Raw genomic sequence first — 26,249 nt, forward strand, 5'->3', positions numbered from 1 at the left:
CGTTATCAAACACAGGAGATGACGTTTTACATCTTCTTCTATCACCCTGTCAGCGATAGGGCTCTCTACTGCCCCCTGGAGGCTAAAAATATTAACGATAACAAAAATAAATCACTTTTATTATTTGATTTTAATTTTTTATTATTATTTTGTAATGCAGAAATAATACACCCAGACAAAATAGGCTTTCAAGACACTTTTAATTTGAAAAAGAGACAAGAAAAAGGAGCTCCAACATTAATTACAAATAATACTAGACAAATAAATAATCCTGATGTTTTTTTTCAAGCTTTAGAAAAAGAGGTAGCCAATTCATCGGCATTAAAATCAAATAAATAATTATATTATGTCATTGTCAATATACCAAAACATTGCAAGTTATTGAACAGATATTTGATTTAATATTTGTTCTTTATTCATTATAAAGAAAGAAAATTCGTAAAACATAATTATTTTTATTGTCTGCTCATTCACACTTGTCAGTGTCATAATTGTGCTTAATTTGAATATATGTTTGTATATTTATACACAAATATATGCTAAGCGACTTTGAGTGCCTTTAAAAGCGCTATAAAAATGTAATGTATTATTATTATTATTATATATATTTATCGATTGTACTTCATTTCAACTCTGCAATAATCTGTTTCTTAGGCATTAATAATGCATTTGTACTGTATATTTTGATTTATACTACGCTACACTCAATCATAGATACTATATCAGCTTTATTATTTACACTGTTACATATCGTTGTATAAATATTTTTTATGTATATTTTTCCAAATCTATTTTGTTTTTAAATATTGTAGTAGAATGGAGATTTTTTATATAATTATTTTTATTTTTACAAAACAAAATTTAACATTTTACATTAAATTGCACTTTAAAGAGAAAGACAGAGTTATAATACTGATTCAGCACAGTTTGTAGGTAAACATTGGAGGAAGAATAACACCATTTCATTTCACCTTAGCTGTCATGTGATTTCATTAAATGAATGTTAATACAACATGTTTTATAATTAAGCAGCATCCTTGGTCCAGGATTTTCAGTCAAAGATCATAACAAAATAAATCTTTAATCAGACAAAAAAAGGCAGGAAGTCGAAATCTAAATAGCAGTTTTACAGTGAGAAGGCCAGTTTGATCTCAGCTCCTTGTTGATGTAGTAATAAATCCAGGCCACGAAGGGGAAGACTGTGATCGCAAACGCTGTTGAGACTCTGAGCATCCCGACTGGAGCCCTGACAGAGAGGAGCAGAGGAAAGATTAGGAATAATTAGAATAAAATGAGAGAGGTGCATGAGATCAGTTTTATCTTAATAAAGATTTAAAATAAATCTCTTTATTTTACCTTCCAGAGCGACGACACAAGAGAAGCCAAACAAGTGTCAACATGAGGCCGGAAAACTCCCTGAAAGAGGAAAAAACATATTAAATGCACATTTTTATACATATACATATATATATATACATACATAATTGAATTCATAAAAATCATTGTAATCATAAAAATAAAAAAGTTTATAAAATATATATGCACACGTACAAATCTGTTTGAACATGCATATCTAAATTTTTTACATCAATACTAATCAATCTGTCTGCATATGCATGTACTTTGTTGCAGATATTTAAATATATTTCTATTTTTTTATACACTCCTGTGGAAATCAAAGACATTAAAAATTACTTATTACTAGTGATATTATTCCATTGAAAGAAATTAAATGATCACTTTGCATTATCGTCCAGCTCTATAATTAGATTATTTAGAAAAAATACAAAAAATAGGTATTACGTAAGGAAGAAAAGGGCAAAATATTCCCCTGACTTTATAATAAGAAAGGAAGTCTCTCTTTAAATGTTTTCATGTACGATGAAAATGTTGACGTACACATCCTGCAGCTTGTTATATGACTGCAGTGTTTCTGATCCACAGCTGTGTGAAGTGAACGGAGCGTACCTGCCCTCCTCCTGCTGGAAGATCTCTGTGACTCGCTCTTTGTAAAGTCTCCATCCCAACATGGCAACAACAGCGCTGGAAACCATCACGTGGAGGTCAGCGACACGCCGCCACGGCAAAGTCTCTGTAGGAAGCACATCACAAGATGCACTGTAAATAACATAATCATAAAAACATGGTAAAAGTCTGGCAGCAAAGTTACCATCAAATATCAGTCAACAACCGTTGGTTATATTACAGGCAACTTCTTTAAAAATACATCAAATATACAGTAAATATCTGTATTTAAATAAATATATATGTGGCTTTTTTTCTACTTTAATATCATAGTAAGTGTTTTGCAACTTCTCCTGCTAGACTTTTTACCTTTTTTTAAAAAACATTTTTATTTTACGATTTCTTAAAAAAAATGTTTAAACATTAAATAAGAAAACAGAAAGTTGACTTAATTTTACATCCAGCAATATGGTGTGTATTTTCTGTATTTTATTGTATTATTTTTTTAAATATAGATTTCAACTTCTATTTTATGGTTAATATTAGTAATAAAAATAATTAACTCAATGCACTTAATGTACAAAAAAAAACAAGAAAGCCCCTTCAAAATAATATAGTAAATTTCAGGGAAAAAAAATGTTGACAGTTAACTGTAGCTTCACTGACTGAGCTGTGATGTCATGATAAAGCCGCTTGATGGCGCTATGAGAGAAAAATACATTCATGCAGCAAAGTTCAACAATCTGTTAGTGTGGAAAACAGGAAAATACAGGAACGTGTCACAGAAAAAGGAAGCTATAAGGAAAATACTGTATTCAAGGTCAACTGTTAAGGTTTTAAGTCTCACTAAAAGAGAATGCATTGACTTAAAAAACTACCACACCAGATCCAAACTTCTCTGCCTACCTGTCACATGAGGCTTCAGAGCAATGAATGCACACAGGAGAGCAGGAACTCCATAACCAACCTGCAACAGAAACATCTTATAAATAACACATTACATGAAAAAAACTCACAAAAAACTAAATAATATGAGAGATAAGTGCAATCTTACCATCCATAACCCTGCGTCTGGATCATTAATCTAAAGTTAAGACACAATATTTATAGTTAATGATCACGATTTAAAGGAAATGCATTAAAACATAGCAAAATGTAACAAAAATATAAAAATTAAACGCGCACCTGTACATATGTGGCAAGAGCGAAGAAAACAGACATGAAAACGTTGCAGATTCGCCAAATAATAGAAAGCCATGACTTCTCTTTACAAACTTCGCCCATTGTTGTTTCTAAGCTTTCATTTCCCCGCCCGGGTCGACGGGACGTACAGATGTAAGAAAGCAAACCCACCACCCCGTTCCTTATTGTGTGATTTAACCGTGAGGGGTGTGTTTGATATCTGCACGTTGATCTTAAATATTTAGACATACACTTAAATTCACAATAATGTTATTATCTTCTACGTAAGTGAAACACTAACCAACACAATCTTTTTTCGACGTGATTTAGACATAAATATATTACAGGCGGATGCTGTTATTTTTTTTCGTAATTTTAGGTTGCATAACTATCAGCACTACACCTACAGATACAGTCCTGTAGCCGAAATATTGTATGTGTATATGTACTCCAAAATAACTATCTTATAGTGAGGAAAAAGCACCACACAGCTCTGTTTTAATGAACTACTGCGGATTAAATCTTGGACGTTGTCCTCTCTGGCTGCGCCGGACAACAAAACGAGCACACACTCTCTTTGACCGCAGTGACGTCAAGGTACCCACAAGACAGAGATATAATTTCCGGTATTTCCTTACAAACTAAAAGCAAAATGAACCTTTTTAACTTCGTAAATTTAAAGTTTTTACGAATCAGCACAATCATGGCTTGAAGTGGGAACAACAACACAAATCATAAAAAAATAATAATTTCTATAATAAATTATTTTTAAAAATTGGAATAAAATTGAATTTATATATTCACTTTTCCAAATGCCCACAAGTGTCATTAATATTGGAAAAAATGGGTCTCCACATATTGTACAAATTGAACTATTTCCATGTTTCCAGGCTCCATTTCTGGGATTTATGACCAGTGTTGGGCAAGTTGCTGATAATTAGTGATTAATTACAATTACTAGTTACTCCTTTCAAAAAACAAATTTAATTACTTTCCAATTACTGCATGATAAAATAATTAATTACCAGGGAAAGTCATTTTTGCGTTACTTATTTTGTTATTTTTGTTTATGCTTCAGTTCTCTTACACATACACATTATTTTAGTGTTGCTTTTGCACAATGTGGGACAAGATTGTCAAATTATATCTACATTGGCCCTATTGTAACTATGATGAAACTTAATATTTGAACAACAAAACACAACATTTTAAAGCTTTTCAACGGTTGCATGTCTTCCACAACATAGCTGCTGTTTAGTCTTAGGCCCTACTTAGAAATATGTTACTCCCACCACTGTACAGTACAAAAAGTATTGGCATCAAAATGTACTTAAAGTATCAAAAGTAAAACTATTCATTATGCAGAATGGACCAACTCAGATTGTCATGTATGTCACACACACACACACACATACACACACACACACACACACACACACACACACACATATATATATATATATATTGTGACGGTCCCTGTCTAGTGTTGATGTGCACCTGGTTCAGGCGCTCCTAAAAGGATAAAAATGCAGTGTCAACGCTGCTCTCACTCTCTCGGCTGCATCCCCACCAGCAGCACATTCTCTTTGTTTGGTTTCACTTTACAACATTTACACTTATATATATGTATATATTCCAATTATATTATTGGATTATTCTTTTTGTTGATACATTTATGCAATTTAGTTGTCTTAAGATAGGTCTAATTTTAAATACTTAATACTTAGTACAATATTTGGCTCAAAATGTAGTGGAGAAGACGCATAAAGTTACATAAAATGTAAATACTCAAGTAAAGTACACATACCTTAAAATTGTACTTGAGTATAGTACTTGAGTAAATATACTTTTAAATATACTATTCTAAGTCGCTTTGGACAAAAGCGTCAGCTAAATGACATGTAATGTAATACTTAGTTACATTCCACCACTGCTGCTAAAGAAAGGCTTACCACACAGTGCAACTCTGCATCTCAAATTATTCTTCAGGTTCCCAGCTTTCAGATGACGATTACAAGTTATATGTGGCATCTATTTTTGATCTGACATCTCCCCCTAAACAGTGAGGTAATTTAGACAATTTAAGATACTGGCATTTTATTTTGAAACATATATGCCGTCACATCCGGTCTGATCGCGTCTAACCGCCGCTAGCTTGCCGTGATCTCGGGCCGCTGTGGGTGTTGACATGTCGGTGTCACTCGGTCAGCTGATTGCGGCTCTTAAAGCTTCTCAGCTAGCACTGTTAGCCAGCCTAGTTAGCCTAGCCTAGCTGGATGTTTGTTTTTGTTAACGTTACTACACAGGTAGCTTCAAACGTAGCCCGAAACTCTAAAAATAATCCGAATAATTAAACGTTTGTTTGTAAAACTACTCCGCAGTCGCTGCAGGATCGAGTCTGCGGCCTGAAGGCGCCGTCAGCGAGGCGGTGGTTATTGTGGCTGGGAGGGTTGAAGTTCGTGTATCTGCATTGCAGCCCGGCGCTGCTGATGGAATTCAAACACACAACAATGGCGACTCCCAGCCCGAACAACTCAACAACACCGAGCAGCCACAACAGCAGCAATAACGCAGGATCTGCAGCGCACCACCACAACCAGTCTCAGTCCCAGCACATCACCACCATGAGCAGCATGCAGGGTAAGTGTAGGTGATGTTAGATACAATAATCAGCTGGGAGCTCACTCTCTGCTGCAGTGAAGGTTAATGTTAGCAGGGCTAGCCGTGGGAGGCTCAGGCTACTCCCACGACTGGAAAATATTCCCCAGGGAACGGACCAGTATTTTCCCCAAGAGGAACCTACTGATTCTTATTTGACATTTAATAGAAGAATACTTATTTTATAACATCTTACAGAATGCATTTAATGCCGTTGTTATCATTTTGACATTTTCTAGCCACGCTACATTCTGTTCTCCTTTCTGGCGAAAATCGCCAAACTCCGTTCCAAAAATGGTCAATTATATGTCGAAACTTTATCTACACATGCCGTATAAGCTAATTGTAAAATATTTCTTATTTAAATGTGACAAGCCGTGATGATGCGCTGTTCCGCATAGGTGTGATCAGTGTGTCATCGTGTATTTGCATTGCAGCTCCCTTGACATTTATGACGTCTGTTAATCCTAAATAGGGCTTCATGCGTCTTTGCAGGCAAACACAATACATTGCACCTCTTAAGAATGAGAGCCACGATGATGCAGAATATACCGAATTTATCAGAACAGCTTCACTATTTAGAAATGATGTGCAGTCATGTTCAATCGGGTGTAAATTGTTGGCACCATGCAGAACTCAATTAAATTGATAATAAGTTCGATGAGTTTCCATCTATTCTGCACTACATTATCATGCAGTAGTAAGTGCATATGAGATCAGTGAAACCTGAAGCTACTCTGTGCTTTTTAGGGCTTGTCAGCAGAAATATCCAAACCAGTCTCTTCACTCCAAACACACCAAATACTGATTACAGTGCTGTATTTTTTGTACAAACAATGTCTCATTTTGACTTTCAGAGTCCAACACCTGCTGGAGATGTCAGAGTGAAACAGGTAGCTACACACTTTATTGACTCAGTAGATTCTGGGAAGCAAAATGCATAAAAATGTATAACCACAGAGCTGTTTTTCATACATTTTAGAATACTGGTTCAGTCCTGAATGATGTTAAATATAATGTCTATTGGTAGCACTTTGGTTGATTTATTTTTTGATTTAACTTTCAGCTGATGGTTTAACCCTCTGAACCCCAACAAGCTGTTTTCAGGGCTGTTTTTGCTCCTTCTACATTTTACTCACTGTGGCCTTGTATTTCACTACAACATATAAAATCTCTAAGTCCTGCTGCTCCATGGAATCAGCACAATCATGGCTAGAAGTGGAAAAAACTCAAACATGTCTTTGTGCAGAATAAAACAGTTAGAATGCCAGAAATCATAAAAAAAGAAAAAAATACAAGTTGAATCTTTTTATGAATGTATACATACAATTTATACAAAAACACTTTCCCAAGTGCCCACTTTGGGTCACCACATATTGTACATATTGAAGTATTACAGCCTCTCCTCTCCTGTCCTCTCCTCTCAGCTCTGTATGCAGATTTTCAGTGAATATTTGTCACATGACGGATTTTGCTGAGATGAACAATCATGGCTTCACAGTGTTGCTGAGGAGCAGAATTTAATGTTTTTAACAGGATTGTAGTTAGTTTCTATGATAAACGGTGTATTTTTTGGTGATTTTTAAAAAAGAAAACATACTTTCCGGAGGTTCAGAGGGTTAATTCATCAGTACAACTGAATTTATAACTGAAATGCATGTTGATTTTATACTCCTGGTACTCAGTCACTTAAGAAGGTGATTTTACTTAATAATCCTAACAGTAATAACAATCCAGACTTTGAATACTTTCATTTTATAATAATCATATTAATTGATCAGGTATCTGACAGTTGTGTAATCTTGTGCTTTCATTTAAATCTTCCTGACCATATTTCACCTTTTTACCTTACTGCTGCTAACTAATGATTCCTAACTCCTGACATGATGCTGACTGATGGTGAGCTGGCCCAAGAACATGTTTATTAAACTGTAATATGTTTTCCATGACGGTAATCCATACTCACTTGTAGATCCCTTTTTTATTTTTGTTTCATTTGTTCTGAACCATGACATACCTCACACTTCTCGTCTCATACATGCATGCTGATGCATTACCCTCCAGATGATGCATTTAACCCTTCGTTAGATATGTCTGACATGTCAGCAAAGCAAGGCCAATTTCTGTGATTATTAGTCGACCCTGAAACTGCAGGATCCTGTTTTTCTTCTGGGTGAAACAGACATTTTTGTACTGCAGGAGGAGGTGATTTTTTTTTTTTAGACGAGTGAGGTAACATTAGAGTCGAACTAACACAGCCGTCTCCTGAAGACGACTTGACATAACAAGGTGAAATATGAAGAAAATAAAAGCTGTCTTCTCACCTCTAGGGTTTCAGATAAACCTGTCTGGAGCTCCCCCAAGTAAGCCAAACCTCTTTTGCTTCAGCACCAACAGTTCTCATCCCTTTGTTTCCGCCTGACAGTCTGGTATGGGGGAGTCTGTCCTGCTGCTCTCAACTAATCCAAGTCAAGACTTCTGATGGGTTCAAAAGTAGGCTTGTGCCGGTCGCTAACAGGGCTCTTTGTTAAGATGAAAGGATATGATGAAGCTGCAGCTGCACTCACAGATTTAATAAAGCACATCCTCTATCTGTTGCAGAGTTAAAGGGAGAGTTCAGATCTACAGATTGAAGTGGGGTTGCATGAGTCTGTGTATTACTCACAGTAGATGGCGGTCTGCACTGCCCCAGTTTGGAAAAGCAGACGGGAATACTGACACGGAAGCTGAACAATGTTCTGCTGCAGAAACACACATTTAAGTCACACATAAAAGTCAGTTTTACGGCTTTATTTTGCCACCAGCAGCCACATTTAAGTTTGCATGATTGGAACAGAAGCCATTATAAATGCTCTCTTCAAAGCCACCAGACTCCATTGACAAAAACTGTCCTTTTAGCTCACAGAACATTGGAGTTGATCCACCACTGGTTCCATTTTTTTGGGACATTTTTTTGCCTCTGATGGACAGAAAAGAAGGAGAGACAGTTCAAGACAGAAAAGGTGGGAATTGAACCTGCGTGTTCGGTGCATGTGCTCTACCAGGTGAGCTACAGGGTGCATCAGTTAATTGGTTTGTTTGTGTTTTTATTTGACATTGGTGACTCTAAACAAACCCTTAGAAACACTAAAGTCATACAATAACACAAACAAACAACAACAAGCAACTCCTTTGTCCTGCAAGGTAAAATTGCATTTTTCGTCAATGGAGTCTGGTGGCTTTGAAGAGAACGTAGATGAATACAACAGCTTCAGTCTCCATCAAAAATGTCTGTTTGTTAGTGTTTTTACGGTGACTCCAAACAAACAAGGTCGAAGTCAAACAGTAACACAAACAAATGAACAGATTGAGGCAGCAGTAGACCAACAACTCCTGTGTCCTGCAAAGTAAAATTGCTGTTTTTATCAACAGAGTCTGCAGCTTTATTCTATAATTTACTAAGAATCAAATAATCATGATGAAGTTAAAAAACAGCTGATGGAATAAACAAATTGTTGTAGATTTGGATGTGACACGTGCTGTACATAATAAACTGATTATGGATCAATACCTCATTCAACTCTGCTTTAAAACCTCTGAACTCTCCCTTTAATGTGCAGCCTAAAACGTGCAGTTTATTGTCCTTCAATTAAATAACTTCTCGCTAAAAACAGAAACAGGTAAGTTATATTCGTTCTCATCGGCACAAGCCTAAAATTCAGAGCTTCCATTGATATTTTAAGATCCTCTGTCCGTCTTCACTGTGATTAAAGAGTTCTCCCAACTAAAGAAACACTTTTTCATTAAATAATTCATTAAACTCCCAGTTAAACGCTGTAATGGAAGCTCTTCCTCACTGGTTTCCAGAGTGCAACTAACCAGCAAGCGTCTGTAGTGTTGTCCCATTGTTTCAACCGGTTTGTCTTTTTTTTTTTTTTTATTGGCATGGGTGCACCTCAGCATAGCACTTGCTTGTCGAGACAAGGTACACACACTCTGAGTTGTCATCTCAAGCGATGTTTTGCACTCAAAGCTGATTGGAATTCAAGCGCTCACATTCTTGTGGTGATCTGGGCGGAGCGACGAGCCGGAGGGGAAATCAAAGCAGTTGGCCTTGAGAAGCATGTCACATATTAGTGTTTTCTTTTTCCCCTTTGTGTTGTGTTTGTTTGTGTGGGTTGGTGTGTGTGTGTGTGTGTGTGAATGTAGGTGTGTGTGATTTAAGCAGCATGCTGTATTTGTGTTTGTGGTGAGTTTAGTCGTGCAGAAAGCTTCACAGCAGCTAACTGATGAACAGCTGAATGTGTTTGGCTGCTGCTGAACAGGTAACACCAACATAAAGTATATGATATGATATGATTTATACACTGAGATTATATAAACGTTCAACAGTCTTAGTCATCAAATTGTAAATCAGAGAGCAGGGTAAATACACGGTCGCCCATAAAGTTGGAATAAAATATTTTTTTACCTCTTTCCATGAAATGATTGTGTGAATGTGAACTATTCCTGACAGATAAAGTGTATATCTTCTCAAAACTTTATTAATCAGTCTCTTCCAAACATATCACAATGAAAATGAAATCACAATAAACAAAAAAAAACTAAATTATTCCAATTTTATGGGCAATCAAAAAAAAAATTCCGCTGTGAAAATTATAATAAAACAGAATGCAATTATTTGCAAATCCTTTTCGACCTACATTCAGCTGAATGAAGTGCAAAGACAAGATTGCATTTTTGGTGTAGTTAGACCGACACTGTAAATCTGGTAATTGGATTGAAGTCATAATGTAAACAGAACTTTAACATTTCATAAACCCACATATCTGACTGTAAATACTAAAACCCAGATTCCCCAAAAAGTTGGGATGTGGGCTTAAACATAAAAAAGCAGAATACAATCATTTACTGACATATATTCAGTTGCAAACTCTAAAAAAAAAAAAAGTTTTTTTCTGTAATTATGTTGCATAAAAACAGTGTTACAGTGCAACGATAACAATTGAAATACCTGACTTCATGAAAACATGTTTTTTTTTCCTTAGAATCTCTGTCAAACCATAAAAAAATTGCAAATGAAGCTCCTTTTTATAGGTAGAACAACATCCTTTCATTTTTTAAATGCTGAGTCATACATGTTAAAGGTGTTATTGTACATTCAATTGTACATCTTATTGTTAAGAAATCGCATAAAAAGACCAAAACTACTGAGTCTGTCTGTGGTTCCTCCTGAAGACCTAAATCTAAAAAACACAGGAACAAAATTAAAGTTTTGATCAAAAAAGTCTCAGTAATTTCCTAAAAGAAGCTTACAGTCACTGAAATAGTGCATCTTTTTGGGGACTAATTTAAGCTGTTGATGAATCCACATTTGGTGCTCTAAGTATTTTCTGCAAGCAGATTAGTGTGTTTTTAATGTTTTTGGACAACAGTGGAGCTTGTTAGTCGACACATTCACTGTTTTTCTTTTGGTCTTTTTATGGGATTTATTGTAAAACAATAAAGAATATCACCTGGTTCATAGGTGAGTATGGTTTTGGAAGTATGACAAACATCTATATATGGTAATGCAGTTTTTCTTTTTGTTTTGTTTAAAGCATGACATCCACTAGTTTTATCTCCTCAGTCCCTCTGTTTTCATTTTATTGTTTGTTATCACTTCTCGTGCTGATCTTCCCTGTGCGATGAGTTTTCTCGTGTCTCTTCATGAAGATGTGATCACGTGTGTTCCTCCCGCTCAGGTAAACGTAAAGCCCTGAAGCTGAACTTTGCCAACCCTCCGATCAAACCCACGACCAGATTCACCCTGAACACGGCCGGGCTGCCCTTCCAGAACCCGCACATGTGAGTCAGACAGCCAGGAGGAGTCTGTTTAACTACCTCTAGATGTTTCTGTGTGTCTTTTTTTTTTTTAAAACAATATTTTTATTTTTAAATTTTTCACTTTCACTAGTAAAGAATGGTTACATAATTTGGTTCACAGAAATAAAAAGCAAAACAAAAAAAAAAAACAGCTCACATCCGTATAGATAATACTTGGGGTTACAGTGATAATGTGTAGTATGAGCAGTCAAGAAAATCCCTGCAGCATGATATTAGAGACATCAGGCTCCACATAGTTCAAATAGGGTTCCCACACTTTATAGAATTGGTCTGTTTTTGAATGCAATATACATATAAGGTACTCTAATGGCACTAGATCAAATACCACTCTTTGCCAGCCTTTAACAGTTGGTACTTTTTCATTAATCCACTGCAATAAAATATTCTTCCTCGCTGCAAAGGTAAGAATACAAGACATCCTCCTATTATGTTTGGATGTTAAGCGTCTGCTTGGGAGACCCAGTATAAGAGACACAGGGTTCATCTCCAGTTCTAAGCCCAATATCTTCTCTATTTCAGATGATACATTAAACCAGTACATTTGCAGTTTCGAACATGACCAAAAACAATGAGTTAGAGTACCAATTTCTATCTTGCATTCAAGGCACATGGGTGGAAGAGTAGGATTGAATTGATGCCTGCGGTTGGGGGATATGTGTGTATAATCTTCTGCGTATAATCTTTAACTGTGTTGCTTTGGTACGATTGCAGACTGAAATGGATTTTTCTGTGTGTCTTTACACTCACACTGCTTTCTCCTGTCAGAGAGAGGCTGAGAACACACAGCATCGAGTCGTCAGGGAAGTTGAAGATCTCCCCGGAGCAGCACTGGGACTTCACAGCCGAGGATCTCAAAGACCTGGGCGAGATCGGCCGAGGGGCGTACGGCTCCGTCAACAAGATGGTGCACAAGCCCAGCAACCAGATCATGGCGGTCAAGGTGAGATAACTTGGCATGTTAGAGAGGATTTCTCTGATAATATATAAAATAAAAATAGATTATATATATGTTTTATTTTAAATATATATATATATATATATATATATATTGTTTATATTGAGCCATGTAGGCCCGGTTTCACAGACAAGGCTTAAGCCTAGTCTCAGACTAAAATGCTTTTTGAGCTGGCTTAACTTTAAGTCACTTGCACAGACTTATCTTAACATAGTCAAAGATTTAGTCTGTTCTGGATTAAACAAAGCCAATTGCAAGAAGAGCTAGAGCTACTCTAGGACTAAATTGAAGTTTATATTAATCCTGCAAAGAGGCAGGTTTAACTTCGGCTTAGTACTGTTTGTGAAAGGGAGCACAGATGGTTTGGGAGCATGGAGTATTTGGAATATCTAAATGAAGACCAATATTCGCTACAGAGGCCAGCCAGACAAATACTTGTGGATAGGAGTAATCCATTGAATCAGTTTGATGAAATAACTTTCAGAGACCGCTTTCGTACGTACAAAGAAGATGTACTGGAGATAATTACTTTGCTTGAGCCTATACTTTCCTCCATGTCTCAAAGAGGAAGGCCTGTACCCAGTTCTCTCCAAGTTCTGATCACTTTGAGATTCTTGGCATCTGGAACCTTTCATCGTGAAACTGGTGATTTGTGTGGTGTCAGTGAAGCAACAGTGTGTAGGATAGTTCACAATGTCTGCAGTGCCATTTGTGAACTGAGAAATATGTACATTAAGTTCCCTGATGCTGCTGAGCAAGCCAACTATAAAGTGCGATTCTACGAATATGGGAACTTCCCAGGAGTGATTGGCTGTATAGATGGATGTCATGTTCAAATCAAGTGTCCATCAACTTCTGATGCTGAGGAGTACAGGGACCGTAAGAACTGGTTTTCCATCAATGTTCAGGCTGTATGCACTCCCAATTTAGAGTTTTCAAACATTGTTGCCCGTTGGAAAGGAGCAACACATGATTCAAGGATTTTCCACAACTCTTCACTGTGTGCTCAGTTTGAGAGAGGGCAACATAGTGGACTACTACTTGGTGACAGTGGATATGCTCAGAGTTCCTATTTATTCACGACTTGGCCACATCCCACAACAGCTGAGCAGCAAAGATACAACAGAGCTCATATTCGCACTAGAGGGATGGTTGAGCGTATGTTTGGAGTGTGGAAAAATCGTTTCCAGTGTTTACGCAATACACTTCGTTTTGAGCCAAGAAGATGCTGCAAGGTGATCATTGCTACAGCTGTGCTGCACAACTACCTGAAGCAGCATAATTGTCCTGACCCTCCAATGGAAGACCAGAATGATCCAGATGTGCCCATGCTGGTGGCAGAAAATAACCAACGAGGAATTGCGCTCAGAGTTGCTTTCACATTGCAGCACTTCAGCTAGAAAAAAGATACATTTAACCATGGAATGTTGATTATGGCTTGTTTTGCTTTAATAGTGTTTGTTGTATACAACATATATAAATAGTGTGCTGAAAAATTAAATGAGAAACTCAACCAAGGCTGTTCTAAAATGTAGGTTGTGGTGACTACAGTACTAACACTCTTGTCAAGTGAGGAAAATTTGATTTATTATATTATTATCCATTACATTACATAGGTGTCTCATGCATCTTTCTTTGAAAATTTTCTGCTCATGAAATTCTAAGGCTAACTTTTCATGCATGGACATCCTTTTTGGTTTCTGCTGGAAGGTGGTGGCAGGATCTTTTCTCTAGGATGCCATACCAGATGTGGAGGGTGCACAGTCACTGTGCACTGGCTCTTCCACCAGGGTTAGAATAATTTCCTCTGGGAAAAGAACACTGTTAGATACAAAAACTCACATAATTGAAATAAAAATAAAGACAGACACAGACAGTGGAATAATCTGTATGTACAGTAGGAAGTAACCAATTTACTTTCTATGCTATATTTACCATTTGTGCTCAGTTCTTCATGTCCACTGTCCAAATGGTCATCATCCGGTATACCATCCAGAGGTTGCTGGTCCTCCATTATTCCAGTCAACAAGTCAGCCAATTCATCGGTCTTGTCTTTACTTGGTGGGGGTCCACCACCTGTAGTAAACCTCTCTCTTCTGGCCTCTGCATTCCTTTTTTTCAAATCTAATTTGATGTTCTTCCACAGAGTCTATGAAGGCAGATATCATTCAATATAAACAATGTCACAAACCTATATGACATCTGTGATATACAGATCATAATAGACATGTCTCACCTGCAGTTGCTGTACCGCTCTTGTGGTTACATTTTCATTTGCATTGAATTCACTGTGAATGGCAGCCCAAGCACTCCTCTTCTTATGTTCAATAGCAGCAGTATGGCCTTCACTTTCAATGACAGCATGATTTCCCACAATTTGTTTAAGCAGAGTTTTTTCATACTCAGTATAGTTCTTTGAGCATGTTCTTCTAGCTTCAGCCATGTTTGGTGTGAAAATTCCCTTCAGCAAAGCTGTCCTCAATTTCATTTCAATTCCATTCCAGGTTTTTATAAGCACCATGAGGCTAACAAGCTGTGCTCCCACTTAGGCTAATGAGGCTTGACCCAGGTGTTCTCATTTAAGCTTACTCCAGGACTCCAAAGTCTGGGACTAACTAAGACAAACATAAGCCACGCTCATGTAAGCCACTTAAATGACCTAGCTTTACTAGTCTGACTTAGGCCTGCTCCTGGCTTGATATAAGCCTTGTCTGCGAAACCGGGCCGTAATGTCTTTGATTTGATTTGGCACTTTGCAGCATGTATTTTAAAAATTGTATTAATCCTACCGAGCATGCCAACAACTTACTGAATAAGGATGAACAATTGGCATTTTATTTAAAAATAAAATATATTTATTAAAAAAATAATTAAGTAATTAAATGTATTTTGAATTATTTTTTATTGCTAAAATAAATCCTGAGGAAGATATGACCGTTTATTCAAAAATAAAATGATTCATTTCATTTATTGATGTATTCATTGTTATTTAATTGTTTGTTTTAATTGCTGAAATAAAATGTACCTCATTATAAAAGCAGCATTTTCATTCAGTAAAAGCCATGGCATAACAACATCTTATTATTAGTAGCTTTTTAAATTTTATTTTAAATTTAATTTTTTACATTGTTTTCCTGAGGTTTGTGAAAGACTTACCTGCACATATTTGGTAAAAATGTTTGTTTTTTAATATAAAAATGTATAATTTCACATTATTTTGGAGCATTATTGTATAACCATATTCATGTATTAAAAGTTGGAAAAGCTAGAGTAGATAATTTCCCTGGCGTGTTAATGGAAGTTCAAACTTTAAAGTAAGACTGCACGAAGAAAATGGTCAAAATCGAGCACAATTTAATCTCTGAAGGTGAAAAATATCTTGTATATTATGAGCCATTAAGCCAGTGTTTACCCGAGATTTGTGAAAGACTTAGGTGCACTTATTTGGTTAAATCTTTTTTCAATATAAAAATTTATAATTTCACATTATTTTGTATTAAAAGTTTGAAAAGCTAGAGTAGATCATAATAAATAAACAACACCTGAAGAGCTTGAAGACAAAACTTGCAAAATAAGACCAACTTAATTTTTTATGCTCTCCTCATTGATTTGACAGTATTTCAGCTTTCCAAAATGACTCGGGTGCTGCACCCAAGTCTTATAATGGTAGTGAAAATAATATAATAATTTTAACAATAGGTTTTATTGACTGAAAGTTTGGAATGTTTATTCAACTAGTTGACTAACTGCGTGCCTGCCCAGCAGACATCCAGCTGCAGGACTTTACTTCAGCTGCAGGTGTTTGATTTTTCTGCATGTTTTGTGTTTTTGACAGAGAATCCGGTCGACGGTGGACGAGAAGGAGCAGAAGCAGCTGCTGATGGACCTGGACGTGGTGATGAGGAGTAGTGACTGTCCGTACATCGTGCAGTTTTATGGCGCTCTGTTCAGAGAGGTGAATTTTCAGTTCTTTATTCTCAGAATTATGATTTTAATTTCTTAAAACTCACAGCTGTGTTTCTTGTGTTCTAGGGCGACTGTTGGATTTGTATGGAACTTATGGCTATCTCGTTAGACAAGTTTTACAAATTTGTATATTGCTCATTAGACGAGGTGATTCCAGAGGAAATATTAGGAAAAATAACTTTAGCTGTAAGTAACTTTACAATTTTTCTCTAAAAATAAAGACTTAACTCTTCCTCTCTTAATGCTGCTGCTGACGCTTCTCTCTCTCTGTGTTCTGCAGACTGTGAAGGCACTTAACCACTTAAAAGAAAACTTGAAAATAATACACAGAGGTGAGACGATACTTTATCTCTTCATCTTCATATTTTAAACCTTCAGGCGTCTTTTTAACCAGCAGTTTCTCCTCCCGCTCCGTCAGACATTAAGCCGTCAAACATCCTCCTGGACAGGAACGGCAACATAAAGCTGTGTGACTTCGGCATCAGCGGGCAGCTCGTCGACTCCATCGCCAAGACCAGAGACGCCGGCTGCAGACCGTACATGGCGGTAAGTAATGCTGGGATCGTAGTGACGTGCATGAGAATCATAGGTGGCATTTTAATTAATTTTTTTTTACCACAAAGGGACAGGGCAGGGCTCCTACAGGTGCAGGAAATCCTGGAAACCACTATTAAATGTAGTGCTTTAAGCTTTGAAAAGTGCTTGAAACTGCTTGAAATTTATGTTATGTAGTCTTTTTATTGTCACCCTTGTGTAGAATGCTGCAACAAAGTACAATATATGTTTATCGCACAAAAAAACCCATAATTTAACGTGATGAGGAAGTGAAATAATCAGCATGGAATTGGGTGATATCTATAAAATTGGCATATTTACAGTGAAACATCACGATGGACGATGATATCATACTACTCAAATCATGAGGGCTCATAACCCTACAGGGGCTTTAATATCCAGCGTTAAGAATAAAATGATGTCGTCATCTTATTAATTATTTCAGCAGAAGTGAGAGCATCACACAGACTGTAAAAATATCTGTGTTCTTAAAAGTTTGGACTCATTTGAATGGATTCTCTTCTCTCTCTAGTTGCACTTGCAAAGTCAGTCTGTGCACCAATAAATGAATCAGATTTCTGACCTTTTAGGCACTTAATAAATGCCACTGTAAACACACCCACGTGTAGGTGTACTGTAGATAAACCAGCACACTGTGTGATCAGTGTGATGTTATCTACCGGTAATGATGTCAAATCTTGCTGTATAAAACAGGTGTAACAATACATCCATCTGTATCAATGTTTGGTTTTAATAATTAACAATAATCCAAAATTATTGATGACAATTTGAAAATATCAACACAGCTCATCATTGTGAACATATGCCTTTATTTCGAAATACCTAATGATTTATTCTTGTTATTAAAAATATACATTTTCATTCGAAATATCTGGAAGATCTCAGTAATAAAAATGTCAAATATTTTTTATGAGTTGATATAAATGTTTTGATATTGAAAATGAATCAAAATTGTATCATGGCAGATTTTTTTTTTACTTCAGCAAATATTGTATAATCTGTGGAGTTCACCTTTAAAAAAATAATGGACAATAATCAATAGATTAATTCATTAAATGTCGAATAAAATTTCCTTGAAATTTCTTCTTATCAGCAACATTCAAAGATAATTAATTCCAATTTAATAAATAAATAAAATAAATTATGAATCAGTTCTCAATCTCTCTCCTACTTGTTTTGTTTCTGTTGAGGAGCTTGTTTGTAAATTAAAACATAATTGAGGAGTTCTGAATGTTTGAAATGATCTCAGCGTGTCGTCATCACTGAGGTTATTTTCTGTCATGGGGTCCCTCTGCTCCTCCACCAGCAGTTTCCATTCTAAATTTGGTTAGGCACTATCACACACACACACACACACACACACACACACACACACACACACACCCTGCCCTCTGAGCTTCAGTCATGACGTGTTTCTCTGCGGAACTTCCCACGGCTGTGAGCTCACGCTGCAGGAATCTCAGCTCCAGTTTCTTGTTTCTCTCCAGGTGTTTTCTGCCGGTTGCAGCAGGTTTAATGACGTAGAAAGTCTGACCTCAGCACGGCTGCACAGCCTGAGTTACTGTTGGGAAATGTGGCTACGATGCAGTATAGACCACCTGATCTGTACGTCGGGCATATTTCAGTTTTTACAGAAGCAGCAGCTCTTATTCATAACTTTTCTTCAACTCTCTGAACACTTTTACTGGAATTTAACCTTCCTCTTATGTTAGCTTTCTGTTATTATCCCTTATGTTAACGGGTTGGTTTTGACCCCTTTCTAAATTATCCATAAAATACCCCCAAAACAATTATTTATCATCCAATTTGTTTCCTACCTCTTGGTTACCTGGTTAGGCTTCTTCATCCTCATCATTTTGGTGTTGCCCCCTGGGCCTTTCTTTTGACAGCCTCGTTTTCAGTAAGAAAAAAACCTCAAGAGAATTATATAAATAAAATCGCTCAAATAAATTGGTTTTATTTTATTATTAATAACTATAGCAACAGCTATGGTGTTACAGGTCAATTTTGACTCATATTTATTTATTTATTTATTTTCCAAAAATAGAACTTAAAGTCATGTAAAATGCAAGAAATCTTAGTGTTTATGGCGTTGCTTCAACTAAGTCTTACAAATAAATTGAACGTGGCAAAAATTGTTACATAAAATAAATATTAAAGCATTGTACGTGTCCTCGCACCTCCACGCACGTCGGGGTGCCTGCAGGACTCGGTCGATGCAGCATGCATTTCCTCAACCACCGGTTTCGAAGACTTTGCTTCAGTATTGATGAGTGGATGTGTGCAGGTCTGGAAGTGTTATAATGCATAAGAAATTTGGGGCAGATTGGACAATGTATGCTGACATTAGAGGAACTTGCTTTTCCATGGAGACAATTCGCTGTGCTGCCATGGCAACACCATATCCTGAAAACACAATCTTCATAATCAAACATCATCAACATCTTGAGGCTCTTCTGATCAATTTTTAGTGGATCTGGTGGCTTTGAGCAGGACATTAACAGCATAAAACATGGATATGTAATGTTACTTCCTCTGGACAGATTCATGAATAAAGGTCTGAACAGAGTGTAACATTGATTGCTCTGTCTGACAGCTTGAGAATAACAAAACCACACAAATGTATATGTGAGCGTGGCTTACTGAAGCAGAAGTCTAAATCTGACAAGTCTAAACTAACAGTGACTGAATCTTTCAAAAGCTTGCTGTTTAAAACTAAAAATGTTATTGTTATTTATTAACTATTATTAATTATTAATTAACAACTGAATTCTCCTTTTTATAGCCATATTTGAGAACATTTAACCACTAAAACTCATTTTTCTGTTCAGGAATGCAAGTAAATAACTAGAATTTGACTCTTAATCAAGAAATAATAATATGCTCTATTATTTTCACAGTTCTTTGTGTAAAACGGTAAATTTGAACATTTGTGGATAACAATAATAATTGTATTTTAGCATTAAAAATATAATTTGGGTCAAAGAGCTTCTACATGCTGCTGTATTGACCATAACAGAAACATTATAAATGATTTTGCTAATTACTAATGTTGTAAATTTAGGACAGCTGTGGCAAAAACGGGTGCTCTAATAGATTTGTTAAGCACTGTAAATCTTTATTTCACAACTTTTTGTGGTCATGGTTAAGATGTTGTTTTGCTGTAATGCTGCTTCGGGCTGCAACTAATGATTATTTTTAATTATTTTGACTAATCATTTAATCTATAAAATGTCAGAAAATACTCATCAGAAATTCACTTCATCAAAAAGACAAAAAAAAAAGATATAAATCATCACATTGGAGAAGCTGACACTTAAACATATTGGACATTTCTCTTATTTAAATCATTGAGCTGATGATTAAAGCTTCTGTCTAATGGTTTCCCCTCGGCTGCTGCTGTTTATATGTGAAACCTTTCTCTGCTGTGGTTGTGGAGACTAAACACTTGCAGCTCTTGGCAGATGTGAGCGGCGCTCTGCAGTAGTCAGCTGCTGTTCCATAAAGCCCATCAGTGCTGCAGCACAGACTGTCCCGCTCCGCTGGGTGACATCAGCATCTAAATCAGGCCTGTAAATGGGCCAGCGAGGTGCTTCCTCCGCTCTGCACAGCAGCAGCAGCACAGCAGCAGCAGCACAAGCTTTTTCTGCAGCCTTTTTTTGACTCACACTTTTTATCACATCCGCTCTGTGATGAAGTGGAGGTTTGCATAGGTTGTGAATGACAGATTTGGCAGCAGTGAGGCTGTGAGGCATGCAGAGCTGCTGCAGGAACATGTGAGCTGCACAGCTGAAGGCATCATGTTGTGCAGGTGAACACATGCCCAGAGGTGATGAGTTGTCCTGGTATTCTCAGGCTGTGGATTTGTTTTGACCCAGTTTGTGTATGAACACCTGCTTCTTTCTATAATTTAGTCTCAAACTAATAAAAACAACACATTTGGTTCCCACGTGAGCTTTAAAATTAAACTCTTCTCACGTCATAAAACTTATTCATGATAACTTTTGAACATGCACGTTGTGCTGCATGATGAAGCCTCTTGATGCTGAGAAAAGAACACACACACACACACACACACACACACACACACAGCGCCATCTGCTGGTCTCAGAACTAACAACAACCTTCATGCATGGGGCCGTGATGCAAACTCTACCCGAAGTTGTTTCTTTGGCTTGTTAGGAAAAACCTGTTTTGGTGCAAAATGACACACATCTTTAAAATGTGCTATTTTTTGTCATATAGTTGAATATTTATACTAATATTTATAATATTAAAGCTGCCATTTAGTCTTATAGTACTTTAACGAAATTACAGAATGCATCAACATAAACCTTAAGACATTAAGTTATCATTTGACTATATAAATAATATGTGCAATGTATTAAATGTACAGCAGTGTAATAAAGAGTCTATTTTCATGTCGGTTATCAGTGAATTTTTTACACTCTGCCTAAAATCTGTATCAATTGTGGCCTCAAAAATCTCATGTGTCTGTTTCTGATGTCTAATAATAATAATAACCTGGTGCTTCTGCCTGTGGCAAAATAAATGCCTTACAGATTTTAAAGATTTAGTATCATATAGATGCCAAAAATACGGCTTATTGGGCTTTTATTGCAGATATATAATACTCTATAGGTCATGCAGTAATATTGTGATGTGTTACAGAAATTAGTAAATGTGCGGTCCAGTTTTCTTGCTTTCTAAATCACTGTTTCAGTAATAATGTAATGCTGTAAACATGTTATTGATTTAAAGTGTCTTTTTGCCACATTTTTTTCCCTTCTGACAGTAATAGTATATTTCTTTATATTTAGCTATTTACTTTTGTTTCTAAACTAATATTTGAATCTGTTTTCCTATTTGGTTTCCAGCCGGAGCGAATAGACCCAAGTGCGTCCCGGCAGGGCTACGACGTCCGCTCAGACGTCTGGAGTTTGGGAATCACACTGGTGAGTCATACCATGACACTGATGGTTAAAAAACAAATCAAATAACCATTTAGAGCGCCTCATGTCCCCAGATATTCATAGATTAAAATCAAAGTATATCAACATTGCAGGAGGATTCTGCAGACTTGCAGAAAAAAATACTTTAAATGAGACAGATGGCTTGAGAATAATGGTGCAAAAATGATAATTTCTACAAATATTGGGAAGCTTATTGCAAATGCAAGATCAGTATAAATATTGCAAATAGATATTTTTTTTCCAAATGGTGCAGTTCTAATTTAAAGTTTATTAAAAAGCATTAAAGTATCTAAAATGCACTCCATCATTCCTGCCTTAATGAACAGTTGGATGTCACATTTCACAGTTTCTCCGGTGGAAGTGGGACATCCAGTTGGTACACATTCAGAAAAAGAATGAATTATTTATAACATTAACTGTAAGAAATAGCACATCTGCTCTTTTCACCAGAAGATAAATGTTTTTGTATTAATTCTTTATGATGTTAGTGGAGATGTTCTGTATTTAACTCTGCTGTTAAACAATGTGTGAATACACTGTTTCTAATGTGCTTTAACACCTGATTTGTAGTTTTAGAGCACTGGCATCTGATCATTCATGTTATTTATACTGTGCATATGATGTGTTTCAGTATGAACTGGCCACAGGGAGGTTCCCGTACCCGAAGTGGAACAGTGTGTTCGATCAGCTGACCCAGGTGGTGAGGGGCGACCCGCCACAGCTCAGCAACTCCGAGGAGAGACGCTTCTCTCCCAAATTCATCTCCTTTGTCAACGTGTGGTAAGGAAACGGTCATAAATGCATTTTGCAGCAACATTTAAATGATGTTCTTGTCTGGAATAGAGCTGCTGTTTGCTCTTCTGTCCCCCTGGTGGACAAACAGCTGAACTGCACCCTCCCTCTATTTAACGCCTTTTTATGTTCCATCCTTGCAGCCTTACAAAGGACGAGTCGAAAAGGCCAAAGTACAAAGAGCTACTGGTGAGTTCATAGTGTGTAATGCACCAAATGAATTAGAGATGCACTGATTGATCGACCAGTTGATCTCTCTCGGATAAAAAAGCTGACTCTGCAGGTCAAATTTGCACGAAACACACACATCGCCACAACCAAACCAACATGGAGACTTCCTCGCTAGATTTAGCAACTTTTCAGATCCTTTGTATAAATAAATACATAGTTAGTGATAGATTATTTACTGCAAATCCATTTCAGCTCATAGAAAGCTCTGTGCAGAAACCTGGAGCACTTTCTAATTTTGAGTTATGAGTAAAAGAACCTGGTGCAGTTTTGGAGAAAATGTAAAAGTTTCATTTTATCCCAAAAGTGACTCATGAAACACATAATAATGATTCTAAAATAGAAAAATTAAATATTTATTTTATTTTTGCAGCAGGCGTATATATATTTTTCCTTTTATTGTTTTTATTTATTTATTTTATTAATGTCCTTTTCTCATTTAATAAGAATGAAATTTTGTGGTTATTTGCAATTATTTTATTTTTTCGCAAACATAAAGGTATGTTTGTAAATGTATTTATGTTAATTGTTTTGCTGTCACATTGGTACCACTTCTAATTAAAAGTAATCGTAATATATGGGGTTGCTTGAATAAAAACGTTGCAGATATTCACTAGGCTTATATTGTCGTATTTCTAATTTATGATAATTTTGGGGTAATTTGACGGTTGAGACTCTTTTATAGCAGTTTTTTAAAAAGAAAAAATATATTAAAAGTAAAAAAAAAAAGAAAATTATATAAATGAACGAACATCTGAATTGGCAGGTCAGACAAGGAAAATTGCAATCACTGTATTTATTTTAAATGCATTCAACTGACTTAAATTCAGTTATTAAATGTTTATTTTTGCATGCAATAACTGATCTTATTGGTTCTTGTTTTAGTCTTATTTTTCACGAGATCATATTGATAAATAGGCCGTTTTTTCCCCTCTGTCCACTGCAGAAAGATGCGTTCATCCAGATGTATGAGGAGCGATCGGTGGACGTGGCCGGGTACGTCTGCAGGGTGATGGATCAGATGCCGGCGTCGCCCAGCTCGCCCATGTACATGGATTGATCCAGCACGACAAAATACTTCACTAAATATACACCAGTCTGCAACAACAAATACATAAATTATAAAAAAAGAAAAGAGAAAAAAAAAGAAACAAAACAAACCCTTGTGTAAATTTGCTTGATCCCCTTATTGCAGTGTTAAAAGAGAATTGTAAAGCCTAAAAGAAAAAGAAAAAACACCATTTGCACTAAAGGTGGTGTTCCTTTCAGTCATGTCTGTATAATATATCAACACTTCTGTTCTCTCTTGTTCACCAACACAGACGCACAGTCATGTAAGTATAATAGCAGCTGAATCAATCAATCATACGGTCTTGACTCATCTTAATGAGGACACATCTCAGTGGTTAGTACAGTGATTTAAGAATAAAATAAATAAACTTGTATTTATAGAAGCGATTCTTCGACATACTGGAATCATGCTCCTTGTGAATTGTCCCACCTCTTCATGTACGTAACTGAAAGCATTGTGTTTGGTATGTTAATGGAACTTTGCTTCTCCGGATATAAAAAGCAGTTTAAAGTGTTTTAGGTGGTAAGAGATGTGTTGACCTGCAGTCCAGCAGGGGGCGCTGTCCTCACTCTACAGTGGACTATATGCTGATATATGAATAAAGTGGGAGAAAGGAAACGTGTCCGTCTCTTTTTTTTTTTAAAGGGTTTAACATAAAGAAATTGTTTTGTTTTTTTCCATATTTGTGTGTTCTGAATTTGAACAACAAAAAGATGACAAAAAAGGAGACAACACATCAAAGCAAGTCTATAAAATAGGACTTTAAAAAGGGATTTTAAAGTCACTGATTCTTTGAGCCTTATCTCTTATCTAGTAATGTATATGTCAAAGCTACTTGGCAAGACATTTTACACAGACAAAACTACATTTGTTACAACTCCTCTGGTGAACTGGAGTTTATTTTAGGCCGTAAGTATGTGGACACAATTACATTATACACAAGTACATTGATAGTTGCCACAGTAAGAGAAGAGGCAGACTTCATATTGCAAGCTCCCAAAACCTTATTTGTGCATCATTTCAGACAAGCAAAGTCTTCATGATTCAACTGAAGAAAAAGCAAACCGGCCATATAGTTCAGTATTTTACATTAAACAAAAGACAGGTGATCACATGAGATTAAAAAAACAACTTTTCTTCCAAAAATGACTGAGTACTAAAAACATACATTTATGAATAATTATATTTTACAGAAAGAAGATATATTTTGCCCTATATTATTATTATTAATAATAATAATAATTATTATTATTATTATTATCACATTGTTTATACCCTCTTCTAAATTAATAGGCATGACATCTGGGGTTATTTGAATTTCATATACAGGTGCTGGTCATATAATTAGAATGAAAAAGTTGATTCATTTCAGTAATTCCATTCAAAAAGTGAAACTTGTATACTGTATACATTCATTCCACACAGACTGATATATTTCAAGTGTTTATTTCTTTTAATTTTGATTATTATAACTGAAACTAATGGAAATCACAAATTCAGTATCTCAGAAAATAAGAATTTTTAGAAATTTGATTTTTTAGAAATGTTGGCCAACTGAAAAGTATGAACATGAAAAGTATGAGCATGTACAGCACTCAATACTTAGTTGGGTCTCCTTTTGCCTGAATTACTGCAGCAATGCAGCGTGGCATGGAGTGGATCAGTCTGTGGCACTGCTCAGGTGTTATGAGAGCCCAGGTTGCTCTGATACTGGCCTTCAGCGCTTCTGCATTGTTGGGTCTGGCGTATCGCATCTTCCTCTTCACAATACCCCATAGATTCTCTAAGGGGTTAAGGTCAGGCGAGTTTGCAGGCCAATTAAGAACAGGGATACCATGGTCCTTAAACCAGCTACTGGTAGCTTTGGCACTGTGTGCAGGTGCCAAGTCCTGTTGGAAAATGAAATCTGCATCTCCATAAAGTTGGTCAGCAGCAGGCAGCATGAAGAGCTCTAAGACTTCCTGGTAGACGGCTGCTTTGACCTTGGACCTCAGAAAACACAGTGGACCAACGCCAG

At 36.3% G+C, this 26,249-nt stretch overlaps 2 protein-coding genes across 5 annotated transcripts; one reads left to right on the forward strand and one right to left on the reverse strand.

Annotated features, from left to right (window-relative positions):
- Positions 1-685: 685 nt before the first annotated feature.
- tmem220 (transmembrane protein 220) lies at positions 686-3,636 on the reverse strand. Its single transcript, XM_059348473.1, has 6 exons — positions 3,151-3,636; positions 3,020-3,049; positions 2,872-2,932; positions 1,969-2,092; positions 1,357-1,416; positions 686-1,246 (listed from the first exon to the last, which is right to left on the reverse strand). Exons 1-6 carry the CDS (start codon positions 3,394-3,396, stop codon positions 1,114-1,116), a joined length of 654 nt encoding a protein of 217 aa, XP_059204456.1. The 5' UTR covers positions 3,397-3,636; the 3' UTR covers positions 686-1,113.
- Positions 3,637-5,334: 1,698 nt separating this feature from the next.
- map2k4a (mitogen-activated protein kinase kinase 4a) lies at positions 5,335-24,658 on the forward strand. Of its 4 annotated transcripts, XM_059347770.1 has the most exons (13): positions 5,335-5,787; positions 6,663-6,698; positions 8,136-8,168; positions 11,529-11,631; positions 12,436-12,610; positions 16,461-16,580; positions 16,658-16,777; positions 16,872-16,923; positions 17,010-17,137; positions 22,045-22,122; positions 22,772-22,920; positions 23,076-23,121; positions 24,107-24,658. In XM_059347770.1, the coding sequence occupies exons 1-13, from the start codon at positions 5,637-5,639 to the stop codon at positions 24,218-24,220; spliced, it is 1,305 nt and encodes a 434-aa protein (XP_059203753.1). In that variant the 5' UTR covers positions 5,335-5,636; the 3' UTR covers positions 24,221-24,658. The 4 variants fall into 4 exon arrangements, with proteins under 4 accessions (XP_059203753.1, XP_059203754.1, XP_059203755.1 ...); XM_059347771.1 differs by lacking the exon at positions 8,136-8,168; XM_059347772.1 differs by lacking the exon at positions 8,136-8,168 and having other exon boundaries at positions 11,541-11,631.
- The last annotated feature ends 1,591 nt before the right edge of the window (positions 24,659-26,249 follow it).

The sequence above is a fragment of the Centropristis striata genome, chromosome 13 (genome assembly GCF_030273125.1).
Source record: "Centropristis striata isolate RG_2023a ecotype Rhode Island chromosome 13, C.striata_1.0, whole genome shotgun sequence".
Lineage (NCBI taxonomy): Eukaryota > Metazoa > Chordata > Actinopteri > Perciformes > Serranidae > Centropristis > Centropristis striata.

Excerpts from the sequence above, each read along its gene's own strand:
- map2k4a (XM_059347770.1), top strand. The coding sequence starts at position 5,637 with ATGGAATTCAAACACACAACAATGGCGACTCCCAGCCCGAACAACTCA. Across the intron at positions 16,581-16,657 it reads ATGGCGCTCTGTTCAGAGAG|GGCGACTGTTGGATTTGTAT; the intron begins GTGAATTTTCAG and ends CTTGTGTTCTAG. Across the intron at positions 22,921-23,075 it reads ATCTCCTTTGTCAACGTGTG|CCTTACAAAGGACGAGTCGA; the intron begins GTAAGGAAACGG and ends CCATCCTTGCAG.
- tmem220 (XM_059348473.1), bottom strand. The coding sequence starts at position 3,396 with ATGTCTAAATATTTAAGATCAACGTGCAGATATCAAACACACCCCTCA. Across the intron at positions 2,933-3,019 it reads CAGACGCAGGGTTATGGATG|GTTGGTTATGGAGTTCCTGC; the intron begins GTAAGATTGCAC and ends TTTCTGTTGCAG. Across the intron at positions 2,093-2,871 it reads TCTGAAGCCTCATGTGACAG|AGACTTTGCCGTGGCGGCGT; the intron begins GTAGGCAGAGAA and ends TGCTTCCTACAG.